Source organism: Anser brachyrhynchus (genome assembly GCF_964034855.1).
Source record: "Anser brachyrhynchus genome assembly, chromosome: 2".
NCBI classification, from domain to species: Eukaryota; Metazoa; Chordata; class Aves; order Anseriformes; family Anatidae; genus Anser; species Anser brachyrhynchus.
This window is the reverse complement of record NC_137695.1, coordinates 39,545,955-39,564,788: the sequence shown is the minus strand read 5'-3', so window position 1 is coordinate 39,564,788 and position 18,834 is coordinate 39,545,955. Positions and strand designations below refer to the sequence as shown.

The window sequence follows — 18,834 nt, the reverse complement described above, 5'->3', positions numbered from 1 at the left end:
TTGTGCCTAAGGCATAATTCTCCAGTTCATGAAGCAAACTAGGAATTTCTGACCAAAAAAAAAAAAAAAGTCTGCCTCTGTCACAGTGGAATTTTCCCTATTACTCTCAGAAATTCATTATCAGATCCTGACACGATGGTTTCATCAACTGATAATCAGCAATGGTTACAAAATACTGAATTAAATAATTCCAGTCTTCACCTCCTAAAAGACTGAAAATTCAAATCAACCCCTAAACTGCATAAATAGATTTTAAATAGCGTTGAGCAGAAAAGAGAGGGAGAAGGGGAAAGCGAAAGAAAACTGTCATTGTCTTCCTGCAATTTTAAGGGACCTCTGAGGCACCCTAACAGAAAAGGGGTGCATAAAGCTGCAGAATAGCTGATTGGCCACATGAAAAGGAAACAAAGCAAGGAAAGGCTATACAGAACCCTGAAAATCATGTGCATCTGTCCAAAGACAATGGGACATCTGATGCAGAAGGTAAGATATTACTAAGGAGCCAGAGGACCGGTGTGGGGTCCTCATGCAAGGAGACAGCTGTTCTGCAGCCATTTACCCACCAACCATTCATACTCGCTCATCATGAGAGCACTTCTGCCACTTGCATACCCAGGAGACACGCCTCAGCATCCAGCCTGCTCCACAGGCACCTTGGACTAGCCAGATTCCATCATCAGGATGGGATCTTTATATGAAGAAGCACCAGAGAGTCAAACTTTACCTGTGCTTACTCAAGGCAGACTGATTTTGGTATAGCCTGCTATTGATAAAGTTGCATATCTAATTGTGACTCTTTAGAATTCATCAACTGCATGGGTATATTGTACTTTATACCAAGTGCTGCCTAATCCCATCACTAAATGCATCTTACCTGTCTGGATTCCTAGTTGGCCAGTTCGGGAAGTAGACACCATGAAATCCTGATCCCAAATAGGCGAATTTGGGCTGTATACTTCTTCTTCCAGCATTGACAGAAACCTAGGCACAAAAACAGACAAAATATTAACTTAACAGGAGCATTCAAAACAGGTTACTTTTCAGAATAAGCATTTGCAACTTTTTAAAATTAAAAATATTTAATGATTCTGTAAGAAAATGTTGGCCAACTCCTTTAAACCACACACACAGTCACAAACCAGAACAGACATCAGTATCTTAATTCAGTATAGAGATTTTACCTATGAAAATTTATCTTTAATTATAAGCAATACACATATAATTTGAAAATGCAGAAAGAAACAGGAGGAAACTATTTTTCCAGAACAAAATTAAGCACTAATAAAAAAACTAAGTTGAGAGATGCTAAGATACTGATGTTATACAGTGATGACAAACTATGTCTAGCTTGATAAACTGGTGTTTTGCAGAAGCACTTACCTCCTGCCTCATACAGATTTATAAAATCCCAGTGTTAATTACTAACAATGCTCTTAGGAAGACATTTCCATTTCTTTAAGTGTGTTACTGAAACATTTAATTGCATGTTTGTGCTTGCGTAACAGTATTTTTGATCTTACTTTAGTACACTTATAGAAATTATGCGACTTTAAACCTCTCTCAGTACTATTGCAAGAGAGAGAAATTCCACAGAGCAGAGTACCCAGAAATCCTGCCTTCATGTAGCTGATACATCAATTCCCTTTCTGAAGCAAGACAGCCGCTTATCCTATCTTACACAAAAGGGGTTTTCAGACCAGAAGTTTACCTGACACTTTTTCACTCTCTGTATGTAAAGAAACTGTCCAGCTGAAAGCAACAGGACTGCTGAGTAAGACCTTCTTGAACAGGGTGAGGATTTTCAGGATCAAGTCCTGCTGATGTATTTTATACGTAGCACATTTATATCTAAGCACAGCAATATGTGGTGCTAGCTGCTATCTATACAGCTGATAATGGCTAAAAAGCTACTTGACCATCCGTGACAGAGCGGAAGCACAAATTACACTTCGGCAAAGGTTGCATTTACAGGCAGCACAGCAACTCTGCACTCAGCCCCTGCGTTGACTGTTTCCTAGGCTCATACAGACACAGTCTGCGTGTGCTCACATCAGCATTGCTGTGCCAAAGGTGCTGTGCCAGAAAACTGCAGTCCTGGAAAGCCTCCTCAGTTAACATTTCTCATTCTTATTTGTTGGCTGCTGGACCTGCACACTCACAGCTGTGTCATAACACAAGTTCCTAAAAATATTTATTTTGAACCGCAGCTCGACTCTCCTGCAGGCAAGGAAGACCCTTTGAAGGTGCTCCATGCTGCATAACACCAGCCATGGGAGAGGCAAATGCTTCAGACAAGTACAGCCTGTAAAAGATTTAAAACACTATTCGTGTTTCATACAGGCCATCAGTAAACAGTGTTTTTCTTCCTTCTTTTTCAGATCTGAATATTAAGAGGAACTAAAATGAATAATAATGCTCTCCAAATTACTTTTCTAGGCTGCAAAAAGCATTGGAAATGTAGGGCTGTAAGCACAGCATACTTTACAGATCTGCTCCTTGTACCAATGTGTTCTTAAATCCTTTTTACACCTATTTCAGGGTCAGATTATGAGCCTATTCTCAGATATACCCAAGCACTCCTCTAACAGTTTAACCCAGAGACAATTTACACTCTTCAGAGCGGTAAAAGGCACTACTAAAAATAGTAGCGGCAAAAAAAAAAAAATGGATCTACCCAGGTTTGGAAAGCTCATGTTGTTTTTCATTCCCTGAGCACTAAACTTCTTAAGCCCCAGACAAGTAGCCTGCACAACATCAGTGCCACCAGCTTGCTGGTATATTCAGCTCCTTACTTGTAGGGAAGGACAGGATTTTTAAATATGGGATGCAGATCCAAGCCAACCTTGGCAGAATAAGGATGCTTTTAAGTGATGAATGATCCAGAAACCACCACCCTTAACCACCAGTAAAACTTTTCAAATGGACTAAAAAGCTCATTTGAAATGGACCAAAAAAGGTCTAACAAAGTCGAGAGTGCTTCAAGAAAACTCATTCTCCCACATACAGCCAAATCCAATTGTTGTTTAATTATAAGAGATTGTCATCAATACTCCAGTACAGGAACAAGTAATCAATATTAAATGCATGAGTTTAAGATTCACTGATGCAGCTTCACATTGACTACCATCTGCTCTTTTCTTTTCTTTTCATCTCTTCTGAAGGTGAGGTGACTACTTTCTTCCCTGCTACTATCTTGCATTAAACTGAAATGCTTAACTGTAAATAAACTCCAGTGCCACACCCCACTATTTTACTGCTCCATCACAAAAGTAGAAGCAAGCATGTGTTTTTGGAGAGCTGGACCTATGTTGCTTCCAAGGTCTACAAAAAAGAAGGTAAGTGACCAACAATAAATTCTAATAGTGAGTTCAGTCCCCTGGCAAGATGAATAATCCTACTTAAAAAGAAAAGCTCTAGAACAAACTAAAGCAAATTGTTGTGTAAATAAAATACACTAGTTCGAGCTATGGCAGAAAAAAAGCTGCAGCATCTATTTGTTACTGAATAAAAGAATAAATGTTTTTAAGCTGCAGATAAGAAACCTGTTCACACTTTTCCATTTCCACGTCAAAGCTGCATGCTAGCAGTTAGCCTTGAACACAGTTAAATTATGACCCCTTACTTCGGGAAATGGGTGAGGATTAGTGTTCGTTTCTCTTGAGGAAGCTTGTCTTTTTCTTGCCTGGCCTGCTCCAGCAGCTGCCGTCTCATTACAGTAAAAACAGAGCGAAGCAACGTCCTACCGAAAACCTGTGTGGTTTCATACCGAGGTAGACTGTCACAGAACTGAGGGACATTGCAATAACAAAGCCACCTGTAAGGGGGAAAAAGCCAGATAATTACCACCATCTAACATATGAATTAATAACTTAATGCAATAAAACCACTACCTAAATCATTTATAATGCATCTGAGAGCTATATGAAGGTATAAATCAGTTCCACATCAAGTCTGGACAGAGTTAATCAGCGTTTATATTGCCTTTTTTTTTCCTTTTTTTTTTTCCTTTTTTTATTTAAGAAAAATGACAGCCAAGTCCTCTTAGGTCTCCATATATTCTTTTTGTCTGTGCCCCAGTTTCCACAAAGTGCTTGTGCCAGCCAATACCCATATATCACATAAAATTTGTGTTGATGTCAGGGATTCTCTCCACAAGTCATTAATGAAACCTCTTGCATCTCTTGCCTGTGACTCCAAAGATTTCACCGTTAGCCTGTCCCATTTTTCCTTCTTTAAACTTCTACATTTCCCTACATATACACAAAAGAGGTGACATTTCTAACCAGTTCCACCCCAAACCAACTGCACTCCCATCCTGGTCTCCCACCAGCTGGCTTGTTTGCACTAGCCCTGACTCAATACTCTCATTTACCAGTAACTCTCTCCATAAAGAGTTTTGCATTAACAAGTACGTATTAAAATATAGCTTGTCATGTTACTGTTCTTGGAAAAAGGGATTATGGTACTGAAAAGGTAATTCAGGACCACACCCACTATGTAGATCATGATTTTATAATTTTAATTTTATAATCAAGGCTTCAATATCTGCGCGTAAGTGAACACAGCCAGTTGTATCTGTACCTTTAACAGAATCAGACCACAACCATTATGAAAACTCCAACAACGAAAACAAAAAAGTCAAGAACTGGATATATGGACATAAACAGATTGCGCTGGCTTCTACATTGCTTGTCTCATTCTCTAAAGTACAGCTTCTTGCAAAACCCTCTGCCAAGCTCTCGTATCTTAGTCAGACTGAGAACAACTTTGCAAACATAAGAGATGCATAAGGGTTGTTAGATATAGTTGTTCAAACACCTCTGCTCTATGTTCATGGCTGATAAAGCACTCTTCTCAAAGCACAAGGACATGTGTGAAACTGATAAAGGTACACTAAAATCGTCCAGTTTTCAATTCAGTGCAAGAATTCACATGGTGTGCCTTTGGTGTACAGGTTCTGCTTGCTCAGCACCCATAGCAGTGCCTCTAGCGACAGGGCAGGGAGTGAGCCTAGAGGAAGGGAGAAGATTAATCTGATAAGTTGGAACTAGATGGAAAGAGCCATCACTTTGGGTCTGAGAAAGCCTTAGGGACTGTGGACAGGAAGGTTTGAGAAATTGCAATTGACAAAACGATTAACAACACAAGTCACCAACCAGAGCCATTGCTAGCTATTGATTCCTGAAAATGTTGACTCCAGCCAACCATGGTTACTACATCTTTATCAGAAACAAACTGAGGGTGAAGATGTGCCAAATACAACCTTAAGAGCCCCATGGATCATCAGCACCTCTCCTTTATGTCAGGTAGTTGTTCAAGGAGATGAGACTGTAAACTGTCAAGTCTCCCAGTGGTACAGGTGTGATCTGGGCAAAATAATGTCTCAGTCAAACCAACTAGGACACTGCTACTAAATGGAAGGCAACTTCATGTTGCGGTGCATGGACAAATCTTGATGAGGTAACTCTTCATGGACAGGCTTTATGGCAGGTCAGGGTCTACCAGTTGTGGCATAACACATGCTATTAAACAATTAAAACCCTTCCAATTTTGTGGGAGAGGTGTGAACTGGCAGAGGGACAGAATACAGATCAGTGCCCTGCCTCACACGATCTCAGGACTTGTCATCTGAAAGCATCACAGTCAGACACAGAGCAGCATCACCAGCCACAGTCTGGACTTACACAGGATTTTGCTCTTCTCCTTTATGGAGCTGAGGTTTTTCAGGAAAAAAAAAAAAAAAAAAGCTGAATAACTTGCCTGAATTATTAGTACACGAAATAAGGAACTTATAGAAGGCTCTTATCTTAATCAGACTGAGAGCAACTTTGCAAATACAAGAGTTGTAAAAGGGTTGTTAGATATAGCTGCTCACAGGTCACTAATCCCTGTTCTTGGCTGATAAAGCACTCCTTCCAAAACACAATGATGTGTATGCAACTCTGATATAATTTCTCTAAAGTCATCACGTTTTCAATAAGCTTAGTGACTGCAGGAATTTACATGGTGAACCTATGATTTATGTGTGCTGTGTGTACATGTTTTTGTAAGCAAGTCCTTAAATAAGCAAAAGCACAATTACCTGGTGTAATTCACTTTATATCCCGCAATATCATCATTGGGTGATCTTAGTCTCCGCTGAGAAGGTGTCTCCAGGTGCCAGTAGTTAATGCGGTTCAGAAACATTTTAGCCAGTTCCACTATTGTCTGCCTTTCCTTTGAAGGTAAGTGGCTAAATTTGTACTGCACAAAATTATTCACACCCTTGAAACAGAAGAAGAATGTTTAATTATTTACCCTTTATTTTTTGTAGGATTGTCCTCAAACACTTATCGCTTTATTAACCATGTGCAAGAGAAAAGGTACAGGAAAGAAAACAAATACCAGAGACCATGAACTCCTTGCTGAGTCAGATTCCACAAACTGATTCTCCTGTGCAGAGAATCAGGTGCATCCACGTGTTTTTATTCTATTGCTCTCCAGCAGCTGACTTGCTGACTTAGAGGGAGACAAGGAAATTTCTTTTTCCTTGCTTTTCAAAGTTAAAAAAAAAAAAAAATGTCAGGGAACAAAGAAAGATCACGAGAGCTTTCTTCTGTTTTTTAATACATGCACAATTTTGCAGATAACCATGTTGCATGATTTATGTATTTCCTCTATAAAAAAGTATATATTTCTTCATCACCTAAAATAGTAAAATTGGGCTTGAGGACTTCTATTCAAGTTTTTGTCTACATGGCATATTATTTCTTCAAGAAGTGCCAGCATTTCACAAGTACGTCACTTCAGTGCACTTTGTATACCTGTCTACTTTTTAAAAATATATACTGAGAATAGTTAAAATGTGTGACTGTAACTGCTGCAATACATATATAATAAAAATCAATTATAATACTGCTGCTTAGCAAATAATTGTGTGATTGAGTTGCTGAACTGCTAAAAACAAAAAGGTGAAATTATTCCTCTATTTTAAGGGGAAGTTCTTTCAAAATAAGCTGTAAAAAGAGTTACTGTGCTTTACCTTCTTAAGCAAATTGAATAGTATGAAGAATGTGAAAAAAATACATTGTGCAAAACCTTTTTAGTAGCATATTTAAAGGTCTAGTAGCGTATGTGTCTTACATATGCTTATTCTTGTTTATACTCAAACTAAAGGAGAACCTAAGGTGAAATCTTCCAAGAAATTCAACAGTAAAGAACTCTGACTTTACTAAACTGTAAAAAGCAAGAGTTGTAAGGAAATACTTACTACACATAATGCTCTTCACATTTAAAATGTCCTGTTTAACAATAGAGCAGCCATTCATCCACCAGTGGGAACACATTCAGCTCCTGATTGAGTGAGGTATGTAAGCCTCTGCATAGTCTCACTGGAGTTAATGGGCCCACTTTTGTGCCAAAAGTTCATTCTGAGGAGCTTGCTAAACCAAAATCTGAATTTGTCATATGTTCTTTATCCACTAGGAATTATAAAAGCCTCAGTTATTCTTTGTTTTGGGCTGTTTTTTGTTGTGTGCCCTTTGAAAGAGAAGACTATGATCTCACTGAATTGGATCGTAGCATTTTCATTGATTTACTGAAGACAAAAGTCATTTTAATATTGGATTTCAAAACTTTGACAGTATTTTTCATCACTCAAGACAGAGAAAGATTAGAACTGCCACACATAAAAGTAGTATTTTAAGTTTCATTCTCTAAACCCACAAAAAAACTGTCAGTTTCAGTAAAGCATAAGATGAATGATGAGGGAAGTTAAATAAAGTAGCTATTATACCAATGCTAAAGGAGAAGAAGCTGCAGAAGTCTCCTACAGATTCAGCCCTTCTCCTAAAGTAATACACAGAAGCATTTGTAAACTGCATGAAATGCCAGATTTTCAAAAAAGTGTCTGTGTTTATAAAAGAAATAAAATTTAAAAAAAAGTTGATTGTTTACCTGTTCAATGCTAGGTTTCTCAAATGGGGGACTTTCCAAAGATCCTTCTACTACAGGTTTTCCCATCTGTAATATGCACTTCCTCAAAAGCTGTTAAAACATAAATTTAAGAAAATTAATAAATTTGCAAATGTATATAGGGTCAATGGAACTCGCTGGAACACAACACATTGCAAGCAGTGTTGAAAATCCCCTGGCTATGTATGTGCTTACTCAGTCATCTAAATTTATAGCTACTTAACTTCACTGTGAATTGCTTCATATCTTCTTTGAAATACACATAAAAAGCTTCTCTGACTATGTGTAGGCTGCGTAGTTAGCATTTATGTCAACTGCTTTTTCCCAATGTGTAAGTGAAGATAGTAAGAATTGCAGGTAGAAGCAGTTTATAGATGGGAGTTGGGGTCAGCTCCTGAATCATCTGGATGACTTTTGGAATAAGACATGATACACTGTAAGCACTGCAGATTCTAGCACAGTTGGCCTCTAATGTACCATGCCAAAAAAACAGAAAACTTCTCACCAGATAAAGTCAATACATGTGTGAGTGGCGTTTTGAACAGTGAAACTGGCTCATGTGTGAGAGTGAAAAAAAAAATGACAAAATCCTCCATAAATTCAGCTTACTTTGAACAGGTAGAAATAAACTTGCTTGGTGTCTGCATCTTCTTCTTTGTGGACACAGGTGAACAGATACTCCACATCCAGTACAATCCCCAGTAGCCTATTCATTTCTTCTTCAGACACATTCTCCAGGTGAGAAACATGAGCAGCTAAATGAAATAAAAATACAAATCTGTGAAAAGCCTATTGAGAGATAGCAAAAGTATTCCCCAAGATGTCTCAAACTAAGCTTTGCTTGTGAAGGCAAAGATCCTGCAATAACCTTATTTAAACAGAACTTCTTATCAGAGCCTACTGAAATATAGGCCACATCGGAGCCCCTCGCTGGTAATTCCCACAAGCAGAGGGAAGACAGCTGACTGGAATCACAGTCTGTGTTAGCACTTAAAACAGACCACACAAGTCCTGTCTGCCTGTATTAATATGTTGCAATATAGAAGTATTACATACATTTTTGTCCAAGAACTGTGCTTTTGAGAAAGTTTCATGAGAAAATACCCTTAAATCAGGTAACCAGGTGTTGATACAGGTAGCACCTTACCTCGTGAAGATAAAAACATATCGACTCCATAAACAGGCTTTTTGTTTTAAACTGGATAATACTGGCCAAATCTCATAATTTTATATCATGTAAATTCAAGCTATGATTTTTGTGCACTATTTTAACAAAGATTTTGCAGATTGCACATGCTCATTTGTTCAGAAGTGTGCGAAAAACCACCTTTCAACATCATAATCTTCAAGTGACAAAATTCCTTTATCAGCTCCAAAGGTAAATATAGTTCCACATTTGTAATTTTCGAAAGCTTGAGGTTTCTATATGTAACGCTCATGTAAAGCTGGTTTAAACAACTGGCTCCAGGAAGAGCAATTTAAAACAAAAAGTCAATTCCCAAAAAAGAAGGTATTTGCATTACAAAAAGCAACAATTTTAGCTGACTCCAGGCCAATGTACCTGAAAGCTATGCATATCCTTTCCTCTGAAAGGACAAGATATCTTTCAAATGAAAAGGAAAACCATTTAAAATGTTGAGCATATTTTTTATGTCTTTTAGTAACTTTTGTCAATATTTACTTATTGGACTGGTAGGAAATTTTGAACATAAATCCAATACCTTGAGAGAGGAAGTGGGCAGAAATAACACTTGACTCAAAAACTATCATATTTATTGGCCACCAAGCAAAGTTGTAGTTCGGTATGACAGCTGTCAAAACATTTAAATTCAACAAATTTGTGCAGCTTTAAGTAAAAAGGACACCTTGGCTCAGAACGTTAAAAAGATGCCAGCATTCATTTCCACTTAAATGAACATTTATAACAGAGCGTCTTGAGTCCTGAGCAAATTCTAACTAAAGGTGAGGTGGCCACCACAGGCTTCCTTTAAGGAAAAACATTCAGCAATCTAGGTAGAATAAAGGGATTTCATTTCTGTCCCTGAGCCAGATTCAATGGTATAATATTCATAGATGTCTGTTCTGATTTTGTAAAAGTAACAAATTCTCTCCTAGACGAGCACTGCATTAGAAATTGATAACGGAGTAAAGAAACCTCAGACTCAACTAATAAATGGAATAAAGAAAATCAGCATAAGAAGCCATTTCCACCTATTTTCAGTGACAGTACCCAAAGTCTTCTCGATTACTTAGGATTTGAAAATATTATTATATTACAGAACTATTACCCATACATTGAATTTAAAAAGGAACTTTAGATTGTATTTACTATAGTATATCATTTACTACAGAATCATCCAATGTTTGTACATCAATCCAGCCAACTGTCTTTGGATGTTCAACAGCCTGTTCACAAATTCTTGTGGTCAATAGTAAAAATACTTTAAAAATCAAAGCTTTAGTACACTGACATCAAATTCTGTGTTTCTCCCGACTAGAGTTTTACAGTCCCATTCATTTGCATTACCCTACTGGTACCTCAGTTGCTATTATGCTTACAAAAAAAGAGAAAATATCATGACTATATGTTGGTACAGCACATGAGAAGAAAGCAAACAGAAAGAACATGGCCAATGTAATGATTTCAATGATTTGAAGACCTGAAAAATAACAAGTTAATTAAATTAGTTATGCAAGTTCATTATGAAAACACTCAAATGCATGAATTAGAAGCTGTTAGAAAACAGACTAAGGAGGAATATGTCTACAATCTATCTCAAAATCAATGTTTATCTAAAAGCACAAGTGATGTATATAAGACAGGCAAACCAAGAAATATCGAAATACATTACGTGACGGTACATAGAAGGAACTAAAGACAACACTGGAAAAAAAGGGTTCCTGATTGTGTACATAGTATACTAACACATTATTTAATCAATTTTAAAAGTGCATTACTCTCAAGACACAAAATGTTTACCAACAGGAAAATACACTGTTATACGGGAGAGACCAATTAAATTTAAAAGAGAAGAGAGCCTCTGACTACATAACACCTGCTCTTGAGGCTGGTGGACAGTGAAGTCTCCTGGCACACAATTCAGTCACGAGTTCACAGTTTTACATCAGTGACTCAACACGTTGCCCAAACAAAAGAAATATTCATTAAAAATCCAGGCATGAGCCAAGCTGAGTGGCTGAGCCAGTTCCAGCCCTGAATAAAGGGAAATGAGAAGCAGAGTAGCTGGTGGCAAACCGTGGCACACCAAAGCAAAAAGTGTAGATGAGGGTCATGGGGAGTCAGACAAGGTGAAGAACAACAGCAAAATGGCAAATCAGCAGCCAAAATATTTTGATGCCATGACAAATTTAAAGCCCTAAGTCAGAAGTAGGACTGGTACTTGTGGACAATGCAACAAGAGATGTGCATCTAAACCATTTTAGCTGCTTTGGTGAAAACAAAAAAATACATGCTGTAGGTAAATAGACAGAAATAACCATAAATTAAATCACTTACTGTCAAACAGACTTGTGCACCAATATCTGTACTGGTTTGAAGACTGAATACCCTCCTCCCCATGCCCCGCCCCACCCCACCCCTCCAAAAAAAGATAAAATGCCTGAAACAAGACTAATGCCTAGGATAATCTTCTGAAAAAAAGAAAAAGGAAAAAAAGATATCAAACAACAACAAAAAATGTATCTTAGATCAGGTATGGCTTTAACCGACAGAGAAATTTATACACTGCTATTTCAACAGCTCCCTGAGGAAAAGAAAATGCAACGCAGATGATAATCTGAAGCCTGCACATCTTGTGGTCAGTCTGGTTTTAAAGGCATTCAGCAGGAACACGCTAATTTAGAGGAGATGAATAGGAAAATTATCTTGGAAAACACCATTGAAAGACAGATTTTGACTAGTGGTCTGAGGAAGCAGACAGCAACTCATTTCAGTTATTTCAAATGAAACATTGTCCTCATTAGCTCCAGCTGGCAGAAAGAAAAAAAAAAAAAGAGAAAAAAAAATTACCTTTTCTAAAAACAGTAATAAATAAAAATATACTTTATTTCATAAAGTATCTGTCACTGGTACTGGTTTTACAGTACTAGCTTTCCCTGGTTTACTGGTTAATGAGCGATTTAAGATTTTTAAAAGAACAAAATCAAGCCCAGCCTTTGGAAGAGCTGAGTTTTTCTACCAAATACATAGCATCCACAAATTCCAGTGAAGAACAGGGAACTGACAGGCATAAAATATCAAAAGATTAAAAAAAAATTAAAAAAAAATGAAAAGCCTCTTTCTTCAGGTGGAATGAAAGGGATGGGTAATATAAGCTACCCTGGCTGAATAACTAAAGTTGGCACAAATAAGCAGGATGATGAAAGGTTGAAACTAACTTGGCTAAAGAGACCAAAAGTTCTGTGATACTATGCTAATCTTCTCCTGCAAACAAAACCAGAGATTTGGGGTATCAGGAAAGGAATACATTGGAAAGCCCAGAAATAGATCAAAATAATGAGGACATAAAAAAGGGAGCAAAAAACACTATGTCCAGAAAAAAAAAAAAGGGTACCATACAAACCACCAAATACATATTATTTCCAAAAATAAATAAATGATTAATTGCGAAGGTTTTAGGTTTCCTTTTTTGTATTACGCTGTCCTATGTTACGGGTCACACCAACAAAAATTTAAAAACAACTATTTTTTTTAATTAGTTCTGAACTTTATTATATTTCATTTTTTATTATCCAGATTTCAGTTTGGATAAGCACAATTTTTTAAATAAAAATTAGTGCTTCATGTCTTTTCTCAGGAGGTGTGTGTAAAAAATAATTAATTTGCAGAAAAAATATTTACCATTGGATTATATATATATACATGAGATATACATGAGATGTACAGCTTCAGTATTATTTTGTGCGTCAGAGAGAAGGCAAGGTTATTTTTGTAGGTAAGAGTTCCTGCTTTATCAATGTTCAAGAATACTTTACAGTTTATTTAATTGTAAGAAAGAATTATTCATGTTGTAAATAAGGCTGCTGAAAGATAAAATAATGTGATATTAATTCATATGTTATACAAAGTATTAAAATTGTTATGGGTAGCTTTTGTATTTTAACAACTTAAAATGTCTGGATTACTAGAAGTCGTACCTCATTCAATTTCTTTGACATTCATTTTGGGGAACTTCTAACATATTTTCATCTAAGTTAACTGACTTTTATGTCCCACTGTAACACCTCTTCTAGCATAGCATCCTGAATTTCATCTTGCAAGAGTACAGACTTCTGGGTATAAGCACGTGGATACTAGGAGAAAGCCAAAATCTTACCTAGTGTATGGCTGCAGCTGCGGCATGGTTCAGTAAGGCTGACAACTGCCTGCTGCAGATCTGCCCGAGGGGGAGTGGGAGGTGGGTTGGGGTTCTTCCAGCCATTGCATTTACAAGATTCCTCAGCCTGAAACCAAAGTAAAGGAGTATCAATCAATAGCATGAACAACAAACAACAAAACCACAGCAATTTACTAAAACTGCCTTATTTCAAAGGCAATAAGTAGCGTTACTAATTACAAGCTGTTGACTTTTATTTATTTATTTTTAAATCTACCACACTGCTAGAGTTTATTTTCTAGATATGATCAGAAATAGAATAGTACCGCAAACAGAGAGATTATCCTGGTTCTGGTATGCAAGCTGTGCTCAGAAAAAAAAAATACACAAACTCTGGCTAATTCTTTTACAAAAAGCCCTCGCTCTAGGTCCTGTATGAAAGAAGCATTCAAACATTTCTAGCAACACATACAGATCCTATCAACACGTACAGATCCACCAAGACAGTTTTAAAGATTTAAACACCAACAGGCCATCCAACAGGCAATGTGTTTATCACTACTTTATCAGCTACACTTGCAACAAGAAATGGCGCGACTAAAAATAAGCACAGGTCCAGCCAAGCAGAGTTAACCAAACACTGAAATAAGCAAACAATAACTGCACTGGTCAAGGAAGTTGTCCAAAGCAAGGCTTGGCCACATCACCAACAGGAGTGAATGCCAAAGACAGCAACCCTGCCAACAGAAACGTGTCACACAGCATGGAAAATGTAGTTATAGTCACTTACAGAGAAACAACACCAGTGGTTTACAGCTAACAAGGATGACCACGAAGGGGGAGGTGGTGACCCAGGTAATCCCATTTCAAATCATTTAGAAGTTCAAAGTACCAATTCCTGTTATCCAAAGAGCAGCTTTATAGGAGGGATATTTTTTTTTTCTGAACATCCAAAAGTTCTTACTTATTTTGATGGCAAAGTTCTGATTAGATCTTCAGATGAGAATATGAATGCTGTTAGAAGAAAAGCATACTTTTCTGCTATTCAGAGATATCTGTGCACTGGGCTGTAATGAGATACTCATGAATTTGCACTGCCAAGACCTCTGTGAGGAAAGTATGCCAACTGCCGCATAATATTTATGACTGAAACAACCTTAGTAGGAAAAATGTGGTGTTAATATATCCAGCACTAATGTGTCATTTTTTCAAACTGATTCTGAATATATTTAATGCAATCTATTTCAGGAACCTATTTCATTTTCCTTTTATGTTTCCAAATCTCATCTCACCTACGGAAGAAGCACCCAAGAGAGGCAGAAAAGATCACAGCTTGACAGTGCTTGTGACTGACAGCTTCGTAGATTGATGGTAAATTGTTCTTCCACTCTAATTTCAATATTCAGCAACCTGAGCACTGCGACAACTGCTGCCTGCATTTTGCTGAGCGCCACATGATGCTTTTACCATCTCTTCTGCTTAAGTGTTTATCCAGCTGGACTCCCGGCCACTGGGTCAGACGACATTCGGGGCGGTCTGGCATGCTGGAAGGGGCAAGTGGTGTTTTCAGCAGCCAAAACCACCAGGATGACTCAGAAACCCACCTGCAAGTGCCCAGCAAAACCACTTCCACGTATACTTCCCTTGGAAAGGGGGCCAGCTGCATCCCCTGGACCCACCAGCTCTCCAAGCACTGTGTGGGTGTAGGCCACTGTGCTGTGGCTGTCTACCACAACATGTGTCTGTAGTGTAGCACCAGGGAGATTTCTATATGAAACAGGAAATCTGGGGAAGATTTATATACATACAGTCTCAGAAAATGCAACCTGGAAGGACTTACAGTGGATTGCATGTTATTTTTCTATCATGTTTTCTATGAGTAATATGATTGGCAGAGAAGTCAAGCAGGCCTGATGTTATTCTGCAGTAGAAACTGTCTCTTACAATTTCACAGGCATTGAGCCAGTTTTATTTTTGTTTGCTATCCAAACCTACAGGACCTACTAAGGTTTGTTGACTAGAAAGAGAAGCCAGTGATTGAGTGGCACCTGCGAACCAAGGATTGCCCTGTTGTGGAGACTGCGGACATCTGCAGGATGATTTGACCTCAAGCTAGACAAAAACAACGCCAAATAAGCTATTCACAATTGCTTCATAGAAGAGAGAATGTTGCCATGAGAGCTTTTGCAGTTAAAACAAGAAGAGACTGTCAGAAAATGAGATTATTGCCAAAGAAAATTCAAGATAGAATCATAAAGAAGTTCTCGAACAGCAACAGCAAGAAAATAACTGACTATTAGGTTAGGGAATTAGGGTCTGATTCTTCCCACTCAGTCGTCTGGACAAATGTTCAACTTTGTAAATTACTGACATAACATAATGCTTATTATTAATTGCCTTAAATCATACCACAATGGAAGATGACAAAAAATAAAATAAACTAGGCCAAAAGCATTTAGAGAATATCTTTCTCTGAGTGGAACCAGCATTTCACAGAAGCTCACCACACAATGTTTACGATCAAGCCTAAAAAGCTATAAACAGTGAGTAACTACACAAACTTTCGTGTCACACAATAATTAACAGCAAAGATGCAAACAAACAGATGTATGAATTGTGATAACAGCTCGGTTAAACTGCCAAAAATAAATATCAACCCACCCACAGCAGAATAAAAACAGTGTGTTCAGTGGCAGATTTTTGTCAGCCCTCGGTAGTACTTGCTTGCCAGATCTTTTTAAAGCAGATGTTAATTTGTATTGTTCAAAATATTCTAGAGACCTTTCTCAAGCAACTATTAAGGGTGGGTCTTTTTTCTATTTTTTTTTTTTTAATCCTTTCTATAAAACACCAGAATCAGCATAAAAGTTCTGTTAACCAAGGGGAAACACAGCCCGAAAAGGTCCTCTTAAAAACTAAGCTTTCATTGTCGATGTTGATAGTGCAAGTATTTTGTGCTGAATGTGCAATGTGCATTACTCAGTGGCTTAAATTGCCTACTTGTTACAAGTCTTCCACTGTCTTTGTTTTGTTCATTCAGTCCTTTCCTTGGCCATCTTCAGCTTTTTCCTTTCTTTCTTTTCTTTTTTTTTTTTAAATGTCAGTCATCTGCTTTTCATTAGAAAATAAAATATGACTTCACCTCCACAAAAACTTAATTTAAGTTCAAAACAGTTTGGAGGGGATGGAGGAAAAGAAGCATTTAAACTAGCACATCCAGTCCTTGGGGTCTTGTTTTCTGGGACATCTGTGGAGCTTTGATAAAGCCACTGCAGAAAGCTGGGGACTTCTGCTTTATTGAACCCTGCAAAGCCACAAATGCCATCTTTCCAGGCCCAAGGATCACAGACATTGTACCTTAAAGGATGTTTTTTTAATAAAACTGATGAGTGTAATGTAATCAAACACAACAATTACACACCAATGCCTAGTCTCCCCTCAAAACCAGTGCAGAAATTACATACATTCCGCACTGCGTGGTATATTTTCAATCAAATTTTTGACACCTTCCATGTACTACATGTATGGTACTACAGTGTAATAACAGCACATTTTAACATACATTTTTATTTATATTTATGCCCGTTAAGTGGGTTTCAGGTCTAAATTATAATGACTCAGTAAATACTGTTACAATGTTATGCTGCCTAAACCATTCCTTCCCCTTTCCGGTGGTGAAATGGGCATAGGAACAGGTAAGTTTCAACCCAACTTGATTACAAAGCAAAAGACCTCAACAGACTTAAAGCTGACTTTCAAAACAGCTGCTGCACTGGGCTCTTTTCAACTCAAAGCCATACAGTCTGCCCTGTCTCATAACTGCAACGCCAAGCAGACTCAACAGATTACAGACACACAGCACCACAGGTCTTGTTTCCGACAAGTGTAATTACTCCAGAAAAATTACTTTCCCTCCCAACAGAAAAGCCAAGTAAAAAACCCTACTGTAAAGTTTTCTCCTGCAAGCAATAATCACAAAATGATGCTTTTAACAAAGAACATCAAACAAGGCATAACAAAAACATTGATGAATTTAAAATGCATGTTTTTCCTACTCAAACACCCAGTACCCAGCAACCAGGCAGTCAGATACTGCTTGGAGATCTACTCATATGTACCAGGAAGGGATCTGACCCATTTGTCTTTAACAATATGAAATCAATTTAGTGTTCAGCTCTAAGGACATGTTCTTCCTTTATTAGTCAATCCAAGTATTGTATTCCCCCTACCCCACCCCACCCCCAGGTTTCTCTCAACTACAGAACAGATGTAGGCTACCGTATAATATTTGTTATTAAAAGCAAGGATCTAATTCCCACCTTGTGAGGTTAATGGTAGATTTCTTATTTAATTTAAAGAAAGATGTCTTAATTAGGCCTGCAATACATAGCAAAACAGATTCACCCCACTATGAAAATGATTGTAAGAAAGGTTTAATGTCCTGTATGTCTCCTATATACCTCCTCAATTTCTCCAGAAAACATTCATACATTTTCAGTGGAGCTTCAAGGAGCTGTACTCCTACAATACAGAGTTGAGACAAGTAAGGCAGTCAAGTCTGCGTCATCTTAATCTGCCTTATAAAAGTCAGGGGAAAAAAAAAAAAAGTAATTATGGAAACCACAGTACATAATCATACCACGAACTATTTTTAATGTGTGGGAGCACGAAAACACTACAGAGTTCACTGCTGGATCAGATGTGGGGGAAAATGCCCGTACCAAGAGTCAGCAGCTGCTCTGGAGCCTGGGAGACCCAGAGTTTACTTCAGACTCTGCCGCTCACCTGCCGTGGGGTCTCAGCCAAATCTTCTCATCTAGCCCTGTTCATGCTGTTTGTTTTGGTTATTTAAAGCATGGGGTCTTCAAGGAGGTGTTATTCTCCACTACTTGTGCAAATGCCTTAAGCTACAGGGCTCAAATTACATTTATCAGCCAGCATCCAGGCATTACTGTAACGCATACAGTTAGAAACAAGCAATTTTACAGAAAAATTAGTGTACTAAAATAGTACACATTTCAACATATTGTTTAAGAAAAACTCCCTATGGGCTGGAGAGAGAGTTGTATTTTTACATACTGTAAACCAGTAGGGAGAAAAAAAGAAAGCCTAGAAGACTTACACACATAAATATATTTAATGAAGATGGAGGATGAAGTCACACAGTGCCGCTTTTATATTAAAGTGCGGCACGCTCACGTGCCTAATGCTCAATTTCACACTGGACAAAACCAAAACGATGTATGCAGCCATTCATACATACACAGCTGTAAGTGCCAAATACAAAACACTCCACAAATACAGCACTACTGTGTACTTCTGAAAATCATGAAAACTGCGCCAGCTCCTAATATATATCTTATTGTTCAGAATATGCATTCCCCACACACAAACCCAGGAGTTTAAAAAGCTGTTTCACACAGAAGAGCCTGCTCTTGCCCTTCCACCCCTTTTTATTTTATAGGAGAAAAAGTCAAGTGGTGCAGCTCCACGGTGGCCACTCTCCTGTCTCAATTCTTTACCAGAAAAACAAAACCAAACCATT

The 18,834-nt window shown here is 37.8% G+C and overlaps 1 protein-coding gene across 2 annotated transcripts in view; it reads right to left on the bottom strand.

The window, feature by feature from the left end:
• KAT2B (lysine acetyltransferase 2B) overlaps positions 1-18,834 on the bottom strand; it is a 44,291-nt gene that overhangs the window by 22,575 nt on the left and 2,882 nt on the right. For both annotated transcript variants that reach the window (XM_080579705.1, XM_080579706.1), the window contains exons 2-7: positions 13,290-13,416; positions 8,563-8,708; positions 7,936-8,025; positions 6,083-6,264; positions 3,623-3,814; positions 875-981 (exon numbers count right to left, since the gene is read on the bottom strand). In XM_080579705.1, coding sequence (XP_080435831.1) covers positions 875-981; positions 3,623-3,814; positions 6,083-6,264; positions 7,936-8,025; positions 8,563-8,708; positions 13,290-13,416 — 844 coding nt within the window. The remainder of the gene's footprint in view (positions 1-874; positions 982-3,622; positions 3,815-6,082; positions 6,265-7,935; positions 8,026-8,562; positions 8,709-13,289; positions 13,417-18,834) is intronic.